Source organism: Maniola jurtina, chromosome 26 (genome assembly GCF_905333055.1).
Source record: "Maniola jurtina chromosome 26, ilManJurt1.1, whole genome shotgun sequence".
NCBI classification, from domain to species: Eukaryota; Metazoa; Arthropoda; class Insecta; order Lepidoptera; family Nymphalidae; genus Maniola; species Maniola jurtina.
This window is the reverse complement of record NC_060054.1, coordinates 2942530-2957431: the sequence shown is the minus strand read 5'-3', so window position 1 is coordinate 2957431 and position 14902 is coordinate 2942530. Positions and strand designations below refer to the sequence as shown.

The 14902-nt window shown below is 36.3% G+C and overlaps 2 protein-coding genes across 2 annotated transcripts; both read left to right on the top strand.

Annotated features, from left to right (window-relative positions):
• Positions 1-5592: 5592 nt before the first annotated feature.
• Positions 5593-8472, top strand: LOC123878300. The gene is made up of 3 exons (XM_045925445.1): positions 5593-5891; positions 6417-7850; positions 8419-8472. Exons 2-3 carry the CDS (start codon positions 6420-6422, stop codon positions 8470-8472), a joined length of 1485 nt encoding a protein of 494 aa, XP_045781401.1. The 5' UTR covers positions 5593-5891; positions 6417-6419.
• Positions 8473-9993: 1521 nt separating this feature from the next.
• Positions 9994-10871, top strand: LOC123878723. The gene has a single exon (XM_045926040.1). The coding sequence runs from the start codon at positions 10149-10151 to the stop codon at positions 10791-10793; it is 645 nt and encodes a 214-aa protein (XP_045781996.1). The 5' UTR covers positions 9994-10148; the 3' UTR covers positions 10794-10871.
• Positions 10872-14902: the final 4031 nt, after the last annotated feature.

Here is a 14902-nt window from a genome sequence, read left to right as displayed (position 1 = left end):
TTAAAAATTATTTAGCTATAATCCGCCAACAGAAAAATCTGTATGGTCAAACATGCAGTTACAAGCTAAGCACCGCTTACCTCCCCAACCAAGCAATAAAGCCAAGTTCCCAAGCAAGCACTGCCACCACCACTCACATGCAACACCACACAAGACTTTTCCACTACTCTCGACGCACGTTTCGCCCCGACACCGGAGCATCCTCAGGAGATTTCGACTTTACAATGCTGTATTGTCTAGTAAATACTGAAATAAATACTGAAATATACTGTGGTAGGGTAACATGGTCAACAGTGGATCACTTTTTTTTCACGCATTATTTTACAAAAACTAATCGTCAGAATTATACGGAAACTTGCCAGGGGGTTATGAAGTTATTAAAGTTTATAATATTATTGCCCATTTTAACATTCAGTGTACAATAAATAAAATAGATATTTTATTTTTTTAAGTGGGTTTTGATTCACTGTGTACTCCCCCTGGTTTACAGTGGATCGCACCCTGGTTAACAGTGGATCGAAGAAAATCTGAACGGAAAATAATAAAAATCTATGCATATAATCAACTGGATGTTTATTTAAAGACTAATCACAACTAGTGACAACAAAACATTTTTTTCTTAGAAATTTAAAGGAACTTAGTATTTTTTCAGTCTTTATTCAATAAAGCACAATAACGTTAGCTATAACATTTAAGTAACTAGTTTGAATAATTAAAAAGATTAGAAAATAAAAAATATAATCATTTTATACCTACTCATTACTTAGATATTAAGATTTGAAAAATAAAAACAATTCTATCTTTATATGGCATTTTGGTCTCAGTCTTAAACATTCTCTTTCGTAATTAATAAAATAACTATCTTAATTAAAGAATAATAAAAAATAGAAATTTAAAAAGATTAACGGATGTTAATTTGACTTAAATCTACAGGGAATACATAGTAAGATTGTTGTCTACTAGTACTTCCACTAACGGTGGGCTTGGGCAAAATAAATCTAACGTCTTCATCTTTCACATATGATAAATCTGGGACATTAGGCATAACAAACTTGCCCTTTTTGTACCTTAAGAAAGACACATATAAGTCTGAAGAACTGATATTTCGTTCTTCGAGAACTTTGCCAACGAAATATACGAGTATTTTTTGGTTTTTCGAACAAAATTGCACCAATATATATTCTCCTTCGTTTGGTAATCGTACAAGTGGTCTTTTCAATAAATCATCTGTTATATTATGTTCTTCCTCAGTTTCTATCCAGTCTCCTTCATCATCTGTTTCGTCGTTCAAAACTATGTCCATTTCATCTTCCGAGTCACTTTGCAGAACTTGACGTATTGCTTTTTTCCCTTTACATTTGATTTCTTTCTTCCTTTTGGCTGCTTTTTGTTTCGCAATAGCGTTTTTTTCTGGTGTGTCTGTGGCTATAAGACTTTTCCCTAATTTTCGTGGCTTCCTTTTTCCATTTCTTGCAGGTGCTTTAAGTGGCTTCCGAAACTGATCTGGCGTAATGAGAGACTTGATTCTAGGTGGAACACTTAAGTTAATTTCAGTAATATTATTGGTAGTTGGTATAACAGTAGGTTGACTTGTAGAACCATCAAGAGGGAGAAGCGAAAGATCAGATGGAACATTTAAAACAGATTTCTCTGGAGTGGTAAAAACTGGTACTGGAGGTTTTTCTGAATACTCAGTGCCACTGAAATTCTCTAGCAAAGATGGACTCATTGTATCTCTCGATATTTCTTCAGCAGTGCTAGTGGAGGGTCTTGGAGAGTCGGTTATTCGACGATGCAATGGGTTATCTTCTAGCTGTAAAATCTGTTGTTGGTCTGTGGTTGCGAGTTCAACGCTAGAATTATTTTCAGGTTGTGCATTTTCTGGTCTGTCAGTAACACTGCTAGGCGCGAAGTCCTCTTCACTAAAAACATGACGATCGAAAGGAAAAATTCCAGTTTTTTTAAAAGCATGTGTTATGTTTAATGGTGTCATAGATTTTGCGAAAGCTTGGCCAATTAATGCTCCCACATCGTAAATAGTTATAGGGCATCCAGGATTTCGTAACATCCAAGAACTCATGGCGGAATAATAAAACGTTTTGAATGGTCCATGGATACCAACATCTAGTGGTTGTAAACGCGCTGATGTATGTGGGTGCAATGTAAGTACAATTACACCCGACTCTTTGGCGAGATCCAGGGCTTCAATAGAGACTCATGATTGTCCATTAACAAAATTGATGGGTATTCTTTCGAAGTTCCCGTTCTTCGTATGAAATGCTTCATTACATCGAGGAACAGTTCACTGTTCATCCATCCAGATGGGTTTGCTAGAATCAGTGAACCAGGTGGAGTACCAACAGCCATGCGAGGGTTCGTATTTTTTCTTGGGAAGACAATGACTGGTGGAACTGCCTGTCCTCCAGCGCTTATAATGTTGCAGGTAGTGACAAGTGTTCCCTTCTCGCCGCTTGTCACTTTACAAAGATTTCTTCTGCCCTTTGGCGCAATAATTCGTTGAGTTTTTTGCACAGTGGTGGTACCAGTTTCGTCTAAGTTATAAATTCTAGTCCCATCAGCAAATGCAGGATGGCGCTGGATTACTCTCTCTAAATTATCGTAAAAGTGATTTACTGTTTCCCGGTTAAAAGCCGATGCTCGTGCTAAGCTGCATGCTTCTGGTTTACGTAGTGTCAAATCCGGATGTCTTTGGCGGAAACCCCTCAGCCAATCTATACCAGCCAATCGGTTCTCTGTCCAGGTCTTTGGCATTTTGATACCATTTATTTTGGCCATTTCGTAGGCTACTTGTCTACAATCATTAACAGACAGACCATAGAAAAGATTTGCGCATTTAATGTAATAATCTTTTAATATTACTTCTTGGTCTCTGGAAAAAACTTGATTTACCGCGTAGTTTGGTGTCAATCGTAGAAGCTGATTCTGAGTTTCTTTTTCTTTTGTTTTGTATCTTTGTAGCGTTGTGAATGGAATATTATGGTCAGTAGCAGCTTGCCTTATACTTTTCCCATCTTTTACTGCTTGTAAGGCTTCCTGCATTTGCTCATGCGAATGAGCTCCTACCTTCCTTTTTTCTACTTTATTCCTCGGCATTTCTGAAAAGTTATAATTCCGTTAAGTTACGAAGTTAAAAGTCGTTTAGGTGGTACACACTGGATCGTGATCCATTGTGTACACAGTGAATCAATCCACTGTTAACCATGTTACCACTATACAAGTCGAAATCAAATTAAAAAAAAAACATAAATATTTTCGCAAATTCCTTATCATTCAATCACTCTATATTAATCTTCACACACGATTAGAATAAAATATATCAGATGAGAGCGTTACTTTGAGATTTGTAAACAAAATTCAATTTACCTGATTGGTCGTTTTTATTCCGGATAAACAAAATGTCGCGCTCCCGCGTCTACTACTAAGCGCGTCCGCGCAGCGACTGCGGGAGTGGAAGGGGGTTCACAAGCGAGACACGTTTGTAATATTGTTTTACTCTTACATGAATAAATGGTTCAACTGTGTGCGTGATCAACTGTGTACCACTGATCCACTGTCGACCATGTGACCCTATATTAGCCTTAAAATGATTAGCATCAGACGTATTGCCTTTGTATAAATCTAATAATATATCTGGAATTGGCTTTAATGCTCTATCTGGGTCCATTTATACCTTCCCATTATGACAACAATTTTTAAAATGATTTTTAATTTTTTTCACCTAAAAAATGAAGTGCTTGACATTGAACACATTCATAAATCATAGAACCAACTGAATGTACTGATACTTGAATGGTGTTATTTGAAAGTGCTAAATATACATAGTCCTGGGGGCTGATGTTCTGTACTAAACCTGCTTGAACATTTACGTTTCTTCGGGGGTCTGCCAGCCATTTTGTGTTTTCTTTCTCCTCTTCTTCTAAAGAAATAGAATCATTGCTGACTGACAGCATTGATTCTTGTTTTTTCTCGTTGTCCGAAGAAACATCTTGCATGCCACTGGAAGTAAATAAGTACTTATTTTATTTGAATGCAGAAAGTCTTACAATCCACACTTTAAGAAGAAAACAGAACAAATTCACTTAAAAATACAACCTGCCTACATACCTACTAAAATACTACTCACCATCTTTACGAAGAGCCCTTCGCTGCATCCACTTTCCACAATTGTGACAATGTTTACCAAATGCAAGGAGATTCGGCTGTTAACGAAATGATATAGGTATCATCAAACAAAAGACCAAACAATGACAGACACGACCGATAGATGTTGCGGTCCCAAGGTGCGAGAATGGCAGCGGAAAACACAGCATTGGAAGACCACCACCAAACGAGTTGCAGGGAGCTGCTGGATTCAGGCGGCACGAGACCGTGGAGTGTGGAAGTCTCTACAAGAGACTTATGTCCCGCTATACATACACGTTATCGGTTGATGATTACGATAACGAAGTCCAAAGCTGAGATCTATACGCCCGTAGCTCACCTCCGCTGCGAAACCATAACAGCGGAACCGCATTAATTTCGCTGTGTTTTGTCCGTATGTAGGAGAAGCGGAACTGCCACGGAACTGCCTGTTCTAACGCATAGATTTAACTATATTCTATCTCTTTCCCCGCGCGGTTTCGTCGATAATACTCCGACGCCAGCCACACTACCGCGCTCCGGCCGCCATTTTGTTGCGGTGCCGCGTTGTTTTCGCACGTGTTTGTGGAAATCGACAAAAATTAAAAGCGAAACTACATTTATTTCATAAAATGGACGTCGATTTCACAGAAAAATTAATTCAAGAGGTCAGAAATAGACCTATTCTTTATTTATTAAATCATCCGGATTATAAAAATAATATGAAAAAACTGCAGGCATGGAGAGAAATCCAGAGGGAATTAAATGAGGAAGGTATGTAGTCTTTTTATAATAATAATAGACTGTATTTGTAATGTATTTGTTTATTTTGCTTATAAGATAATATTATGTATTATATGTATAATTATTTATTTGTACTTATTATAGATAATATTATGATAACGTTAAGTTCTCTGCGTTTGTGTAAAATATTGAACGAATTTATCTCTGACCTCAAACGCTGCCGACGATGCTCTCTGTCGGTTGCCAGGTCTATTTTGTGGTAGAAAGGCACCTAGCTGTTCTATTTCAAAGCTGGAACTGGTATGTACGGCTGACTCTTTCGTCTGTATAAAGTTGAGCAAACAACAAGCTGCTTTTACAATTTTTATTGTGTTTGTCAAATCTGTTTCGAAAGGTCTTAGGAAAATCCTAAACTTCTGTGCCATTATTCCAAAAGCACATTCCACAACTACACGTGCTCGACTGAGCGCCTGATTAAATCTCTTTTTATCTCTATCTTGCATAGCCGCTTCTCTTACAAAAGGTCTCATCAAAAACGTTTCCAGCTTAAAGGCACCATCCCCTATTAAAACATAAGGCAAAGGATCTGTGCCTTGTTGTAATGGTTGGGCATTTGGTACATTAAGTTGACCAGTTCGCAATAGTTGTAAAAAAGGTGTTTTTTCAAATATAGTACTATCAGAATCTTTTCCAAACGATCCAATGTCAACATAATCGCACCTTTAAAGTAAAACCGTTACTAAACGAAAATTTTCATGAATTGAGTTATCAATGCCATCTAGGTCAAATTAACGTAAATTACAACATAAACTTGTCATTTTTGTAAAATATTGTATTTTACGCCATCTAGCGGTAAATTAAAGCGTTACTAAACCGAGTTATGATCGGCTCGCGAAATACAATATTGTGTCTATACCAGTAAGAACATGTTCGTAGAAGAGTGATAACGGAAGTTTAAAGTAACAGTGTAATTATTTGGATAAACACGGCTGTATGTCACAGAAAAGGTAAGTTGTTAATTGGTTTTAAAAGGAAAAGTGTTTCAATTTGTTTAAACACAGTTTTTGTGTTATGAAATTACGCAATTCATAATAAAATTTCATTGATAAAATGTTACTATTTGTATAGTCACAGTTTGCCTTTTATTTTTTTAGGTATTAATCCAATAACGTTCATCTATAAAGAGTAACCATTTGTTTAGTTACAGTTTTACAATAAGTAAAGAGTAAATTAAATCAAATCCTTATTTACAATAGTGGGACATTTATGTTAGTCACAGTTTATTTCTTTACGCAACGTACATTTGCATAAATATTTTAGAAGTAAAATATTACATTTTGTTTAAATTCCGTCTAGTATTAAAATTTACTTCATAATTTATGAAACAGTTAATAATAACGTTACACATTTCTTTTAGTATCACTTTACTACTAATATATATAAAAGCTGTACTTAAAGTAACTAAATTTATTTAAGTTAAAATGTCAATTATAGTAAATATTCGATAATAATATTAAAACCACTTGCTTCAGGTCATGGCGCATTTACGGAACCCACGTTTGTCACGCATTTTGGAGGCTATGGAATCTAAGAAAGATTCCGTAAGTACTGAAAACCCCAAACTAATATCCATGGACGACCTGGATTATAATTTTTCACGCGATGCAAATCCGATTATTGTCGATACTTGTAGATCTCCTTCTTTATTGCAAGAACAAGCACTATCACAGTCCGTTAGTGATACTATGGAAGCTGATGTTCAACCAGTTGATGACGGAATACCAAATCCATATTTGAGCGGTACTGGTTTTCCAGAATTAACTCCAGAAGAAGACCTTACCAGACCAGGTCCTAGCAGTAGAGCAAGATCCAATTCAACTAGCTCAAAATCATCTTCAAGTTCATCATCAACAAGTTCATCTTCATCATCTTCATCTAGTGCGTCTGAATTAGGTAAGGATTTTTCCCCTGATGAGGCAGATTGCGATCCTGATTATGTACCAGCAACCCCACCTAGGCGTGTATTATTTAGCCCAACTCCTCAAAATAGTATTTCTGTACAACTAGTTGAAGAAAATAATTTGGGTCCTCCAGAAGATAACAGAACTCCGAACAAACGAAGACGTAAAGGATTTCCAAAAGCATCCGTGAGGCAAGATGCTAAAAGACTTCGTAATAGTGGGCAACAATATACTTCTGTGTCCCAGTTTAAAAAAGTCATGCCAAAGAAGCAGATAGGACCCCCATGTGGGGAAAAATGTAGACTAAAGTGCAGCGAATTGATCAAACAAGAAGACAGAGAAATTATTTTTGACAATTATTGGAAAATGGGAGATTTATCTAGACAAAGAGATTATATTGCAAAGTGTATTAATGTTATTACACCTAAGTATCAATATAAAGTTCATAATAGCAATAGAGGACCCAAGCATTCATTTTCATTCGAGATTAACAATATTAAGCATCGTATCTGTAAAACATTCTTCAAGAACACGTTGGCCATTAATAATCGACCTATTGCAACTGTGATAGCAAAAAAGAACCAAGCGGGAACGATTGAAGAAGAAAAAAGGGGTAAACATGGAAAACAGTACAAAATAAGCTCAGATATAATTAAAGGAATAAAAAACCACATAGACTCAATCCCCAGAATTGAATCTCATTACCTAAGACAACAAATAACTCGTGAATTTATTGATGGGGGTAAAAACCTTACAGATCTTTATACCGACTACCAAACACAATGCTTGAGTGATGGTGTTGAAGCTGCTAAAATTCATACATATAGAAAAGTGTTTAATGAAGATTACAACATTGGCTTTCACACACCTAAAAAAGACCAGTGCGAACTATGCATTAGCTTTAAAAACGCTGTTGATAAAACAATAGAATTACAGAACAGACACGACCAACACCAGCTTGAAAAAGAATTATGTCGCCAGGAAAAGTCATATGACAAAACAATGGTTCAGGAAAACTACATTGTTGCCTGTTATGACCTCCAGGCAGTGTTGCCTCTTCCAAAAGGAGATGTTTCTACTTTATATTACAAGTGTAAGCTCAATGTTTGTAATTTTACTATAAGTGAATTAGCGAAAGACTATTGTGATTGTTTTGTCTGGAGCGAGGTCGAGGCATTAAGAGGAGCTAATGAAATAGCAACGTGTGTTTGGAAGTATTTGACAAAGAGGGCATCAGAAGTAAATGACAATAATTTACGAATCACATTTTATTCTGATAATTGCTGTGGTCAGCAAAAGAATAAGTTTATGTTTTCTATGTATTTATATGCCTTATCTGTTCTGAAAATTAAGTCTATTACGCACAAATATTTAATTAGTGGGCACACACAAAATGAAAACGATTCCGTTCACTCTGTGATAGAAAAAGCCGTTAAAAAGTGCTTACGTTCTGGTCCTGTGTACACACCAGATCAATACGTGGCCATTATCAGAACTGCACGAAAGAAAGGCAATCCTTACAATGTTACCGAAATGTGCTATTCAGACTTTGTTGATATAAAAAATCTTACAGAGATATGCGGTGCTCAATTTTCAAAAAATACTGAAGGCGAAACAGTTAGAATGAGTGACATTAAAATAATGAAATTTGAAAAACATCAAGATTCCAACCACATTGGCATTTATTATAAAACTTCCTACTCAGATACAGATTTCAAAGAAATACAATTCCGTAACAATCGTTCGTCTCGAACACGTACTAGCACTGATCTTCAAGATTTCCAGTTGAAGCCTTTATATCAGTCCAGATTAAAATTGAGTGATAGAAAAAACAGCGACCTAAAGAGTTTAATTAACAGTAATATAATACCACAGAGTTACGCATTGTCATATTACAACAGCATCTTGTTTTAGCAATACTAAAACGGGATGTTATTGTAATAAGACAACTTATTATTGATGATTATTGATTTAGAAAAACAATGAGTACTTAACATTATTTTTAAGTTTTTTACGAGATTTTTTATATAACATTATATATGGCAATAGGTTTGCCTCATTATTCTAATTAAGTGATACAAGTCAACATAACTTTGATTAGCCCTGAGCAGCTTTCGTGGATAGGGAAATAATGCTGTGATTGTAACTTTGTTAAATTAAGAAAAATGCTATTTCCAATTGGTTTGTTCCTCGTCAAACTGATTGTTAATGAATAAATAATTAAAAAGATACATAACAAGTAGTTAATATAGTAAGATACTTACATGCTGTGATTTAAATGTACAAATTTCTCAAGACTGATTAATAAATAACTATGCCAAATGATTGTATGGATCTCTCTTTAAATTATAATAAAACACTATTAATTTTGGAATGTTTTTTTATTTGGTTATATTATAACACCACAACAAATGCCAACTTTATGATTTTTAATTTAAATGTTAAATAATATTATTGTATTTATGAAATTTTAATAGTTTTCTATTTAGTAACATCAGTTGCACTGTAATTTCATAGTAATATAACATAATGAACAAATTATTAATGGTAAAGTGTTACTATAATAATATAAATCAAAATAAATAATACTGTAAATAAAAAAAAATTACTTTCGTAAATCACGTGTCATAATGTAAACAGAGATCTATAATAAGACCTCATTAAATGTCTTAAAGAACCCTGCACTCAGATTTTATTGACATAAAACTGTGACTTTTTTCTAATATTGGCTCTCCTGTAAAATTTTATAATTTCGTTTAGTAACGGTTTTACTTTAAAGGTGCGTAATATATGAATTTGTAATTAGCGTCTACAACAGCCAATAACACAATAGAAAATTTACTTTTGTAACAGTAAAACATTGAGCCGCTATCTGGAGGGCATTTAATGGTAATATGCTTTCCATCCACGCTACCCAGGCAATGAGGAAATCCCCATTTCCCAAAAAAGTCTTCTGCGATATTGAGCCACATTTCTTGTGTAGGTTGTGGAATGGCTAATGGTTGTAAAACATTCCATATTTCCTGACATACTTCGGTCACTATTTTTGAAACTGTTGAATTTCCTATACGATATGAAAACGATAATGTCTTATAGCAATCTCCAGTAGTTAGGAATCTGCAATGAAAATAATATTAATTTTGAAATAATATTAATTTTGTCTTATTTTGTTATTTTTCAGTCGTAACTTTGAAAGCGAAGTGGAAGAATTTAAAAGACTCCTACAAAAAGTACAAATTATCTAAAAAGAGTACAAGTGGCCAAGCTGCAAAAAAGCTTCAAAATTGGACTTGGGCAGATCAAATGAATTTCATTGATCCAGCAATTACATTGAATGAGACTCAAGGTAGTATGGCATCTCTGAATGTTGAAAAAGTTAATTCTACTGACTCTCAATCTACGGGAGACGTAACTACACAAGACGTTGCACAAGATACCCGCCCGCAAGAAACTCAAAACGCCCAACAAATTTATAGAAGGCATAGGAGAAGTAATCCGGATCCGGATCCAACAGATAGAATGATCCAGTACTTACAAAATAGAAGAGATCGCAACAGAAGTGAAGATAAAGTTGATGTAAAATGTGATGGAGTAGATTTATTATTTTTGGGATACGCTGATACTTTCAAAAAACTATCAAAGCGAACACAAATAAAAGCAAAATTTGATATCGCCCGAATTTTGATGGAGGCTGAATTAAGTGATCTGGAGGCTGTAACTTCTAACAGCAACTCTACTGCAACGGGTAGTTTCAACTACTCTGTTCTAAGTGATACCACGCATTCTCCGGCTACTCCAGGAAATTACTCCATGATCAGTGACGCAACAGTTACTGACAATGCTAATTATTATATTCTTCCACAAGAGGGCAATACGGCTATACCTACTGATTTAACAACCTCAAATCAAAATGATCATGAACAAATCAACATGTTTCACTTATCGTAGAGTTAGTAACATGCCGAATATTTTTTTTTGTATTAATGATTAATAAATAAATAAATAATTTACTTACCTCAAAGTTAAGGCTAATCTTTCTCTGCTAAAAATAGCTTCCCTAAACCTTGTATTTTGTTTAGTAATATGTGGCTTCAAAAGATTATGTAGATCTTCAAAACTCCCTGGGCTCATTCTAAAATATGTATAAAAACGATCTTCATGTGACTCTAGTTCTTTACATAATAGGTTTTCTCCTAATTTCTTCCTTTTTTCATTAATCTCGTGCACCCAAATTCTACGAGATTTACGCCTTTTCAAAGTTAAAGTCCACAATAATATTTCCTCCTCCTCTGACTCTGATAACGACGACATTTCGCTCCGATGGCTGACTGATGACTAGCAGGTTCCGACGCCCGTTCCGCAACTACACAACTACACTTATCGCAGCGGAATTCCTACAGCGGTTTCGCAACTGAAGTTTCGCAGCGGAGGTGTGAGAGGAGCAATAGAGTGCACATTGACTTCGCTCAGAGTTAATGTTTATGACGTCACATCTGTGAATTTCATACAAGCTCCCGCACTAAGCGAGCGTTTTGACGTTTGATAAAAAGTCACTAATTTGACGAGAAGTTGGAAGTTTATAAGACTTAAATTTCTACTAAATTAATAGTCTAGAAATATTTAAAATAAACAAAATGAAATAAATGTCAAACAAAATTACGAGCCAATTACATAACGTCCAGGAAATAGATATTTCAATAGAAAAATAGAACAAAGTCACAAAATATTATACTATGGTATTGGTATTGTCCTCGAAGAACTCATTCACCGTGTAATAGCACCTTTTTAACAAGAGTTTTAATAGTTTTGATCTTCTTTTTTTTTTGTTGGCGCTGGGGAATGCTTTTACGCATCCCCCCCGGAAGCTAGCCAGCCAGCCGTGAGGCAGCCAGCCAGCTGAGGGAGGGTATATGGGACTCGCCGGCCGAGAGGCGACCGGAATACCCACTAAACCCTCCACCCGGGACCTACTCGGTCCCCACCACCACACCTCCGGGACGCACCAACGAAGTGCGTCCCCCGACCCCGGGACGCGCACGTCGCCCGCATACATCCTTCGCTTCGTCCACTGTGCCCTCTGTGTTACCGGGGCGCACCGGCCCGAACACTGCTCTTCCCCTCGGATGCCTCCAATAGGGACCAGCAGCATCCAGGCACACTGGGAGGTTACCTGGCTGGCGCTCCATAGTTTTGATCTAAAAATTGCTTATATTAAATTTTTAAAAGCTTTCTGGCAACTTATTGTAGACTCGTATGATAATAATTTTATTAAACTTATACATACATTGATTACATACACAGCAAGATTGAGATGCCACGTTTTTTGGTATAGATTTATTCTTTGTCTAGGTACAAGTTTATTTTGAGTATTAGTGATTAAGATATTTGTGATTATAACAGCTTTCTTCACGTGCATTCTGAGGTCGAAGTATGGGTGTGAAGAGATATGTTTCCAGTCGGTAGCCTGAATCTCTTAAGAGTCGCCTCTCAAACTCTCCTCGCTCAACGCGCTCTTTAATCGCTCGTTCACACAGACTGCGTAAGCGTAGACGTAGCGCGTACCATGGACGCGTAATTTATGGAACTGTATGAAACATGGCACACCGCTTGTGTAAAGCATGGACGTATGCGTAACCCGGTGTGTTAGGGGTTTACGCGCTTGTCACGTGCACGCAATTGGTGTGAATCGGCCTTAAGGGTCGAATCATTGAATATGCGGGAGTCATGGGTACTACCTCGCTATCTGACAACAATATCTCTTATGCGAAGTCTAGCATCACAAGTTACTTGAAAAAGTATGTTTGTATATTTAATACAAAAAAAGTGGAGGACCCGGGGCCATAGAGTGTTAGTGCTAAAATAGACGAATCAGCCTGGCTGTCCAGCACAGAGATGTATCTAGCGTTAGGTTTTGTCTACGGCGTGTCTAGGTCCAACAGGGTATAAGTCATATCTAATTCCACTTTCTCATTTGTAACTTCGTGAGAAGCTGCTCCTACCTTGAAGAACCAGCAAGAAACTCGGTCTTCAAGGATGTGTTATTTGTTGTTTAAATTTTGCATATTTTGGTAAAATATATTTAGTTCAGTTTTGAAATGTCTTATCAAAAGTTTTTGAATTATTTTGCTCCGGTTTGGTACTGAGGTTGTTTGTAGCTATCATCGCTTCGGATTGGTTCATGCTGTTTAGTGTATTGTTTATTCCAGCACTTTTTTTTTAAATTTATTATCAAAACAAAATACAAATAAAAGCTTAAACTAAAAACACCGAAAAAACCACAGAGGTTTGTCCTCGGTGCCTAGCTGCAACGATACCTATTAACTAATTGCTTAAAGAAACTTAATATTCTCCCGTCTACAATGAGTTTATTTCCGCGTACAATAGCGTGTTTCCCATTTTTACTAGCGATATCTAAACTTTCCCTCATCATATTTCTCTCGCGTAGGCTATTTCCAGTCAGATACTCCGAGATAGCATAGCCTGAATTTTTAAAGTAACGACCGTTGTTTCAAAACTCCTATACATAGTTCAACTGTATTGCGAGCAGTCACATGCATCAAATAAAAACTGTGCTGTGGTGTTTTTTTTTTTAAATCTTTATTTTAAGGAGTTTTTTCCTTTCGGAATATGTCGCTCCGTAAGGCATCTACGTTTTTAAACCAAATCCTTCTTGTATAACCGTAACAGAGCCCTAGCTTCATCCTAGAGAGGTTAGGATAAGGCTCCGTTACAGCCGCCAATCTACATCTCCGCCTCGTTACGAACACATTCCACTAATAAGTGGTGTACGTCCTCAGGTATGCTGTGGTGTTTCCTACATGGTATTGAGTATTGCTGTGATTATTGTTTTCCTCAGAGGATAGCCACTGTCACCTGAAAACCCAACCAATATTAACTCATGACGGTTCTGGGCTATAAGGATTAAATACCTTTCATAAGTAGATTCCATGCAACTCCTTACTCCTCCATACAGCTATGTGATCCGAAGTGCTAAGTACTTTGGGCTTACGCCAGTTATTGCCTAAGGAAAGCGGAGAGAGACCTTTATCAACTGCATCTACATCCCTATGTATTCCCACATAGTGTAAGAGGTTAAGTTTTACAGAGAAAGTAGGTAATCTCTGAGATTGCATACTTCACGATTATGAAGGTTCTTGGCATTTAACCACGCCCTCCACACTTGCGTGGGATATACAATCTCATAACAGATGAACGTGGATCATCATACGATATGCAGTCAACAATTTTCGGATATAAAATAAAATTATTATTATTATAGTACCTAATAAAAGTCCTTGGTCCCCATTTGCTGTAAACTTGTGAATATGTGTATGGCTTCATGATTTTCTGTTAAAAATGTCTTTCGGCAGTCTGGACAACCATTACTTTTCATTCTTTTGAAAATGAAACCACACACATATCCACAAGCTTGACTTTCGCGGGTCGCCTGTTCATCAGTAGTAATAGCTCAATTTCTGTAATTTAATCCTAAAAATGTCAAACCATCAGTTACTGATAGGAGACATAGAAATTAAAACTTTGCCAAATTATTTGACCAATTGGCAGTGTCATCTTCACAATTTTTTCTTTGCTCAGCGTGCTGTTTTGTTATAACAGCCGTTTTAACCCCTCCGTTTTAACCCCTAACACAAATTGTTGAATTGTGGGGTTATTTTCTGAACCACAACTATATCGGATGCAACCAAAGCAATTTTCCTAAGGGTCGCGTGTATATTTTTACTATCGAAAGAGGACAACTTATCAGGGTAATGTGCAGGAATACTCTGGGCATTTATATGAATAGCATTGAAGTTTTTCAGTGTATTTGAGAAATGTGAATCAAGAGTCTCACTTAGAGAGGGGATGCTGTGGAAACTGTCATTACTGCTCAATCCATCTGAATCAGAGATGGAAAAGAAACTGTCGTCCAAGTTGTTATCATCAGAATTCATCCAAATTAAATATAATATATACAAACAGTAAGTTAAATAAAATGATTGACGAACCCACCCTCCAGTTGCAAGGAGAAATTCACTTCTTATAACAATATACAATAA

Coding starts and splice junctions, on each gene's coding strand:
- LOC123878300 (XM_045925445.1), top strand. CDS start 6,420: ATGGCGCATTTACGGAACCCACGTTTGTCACGCATTTTGGAGGCTATG. Junction 7,851..8,418: donor AGTCATATGACAAAACAATG/GTTCAGGAAAAC, acceptor AAAATCTTACAG/AGATATGCGGTGCTCAATTT.
- LOC123878723 (XM_045926040.1), top strand. CDS start 10,149: ATGAATTTCATTGATCCAGCAATTACATTGAATGAGACTCAAGGTAGT.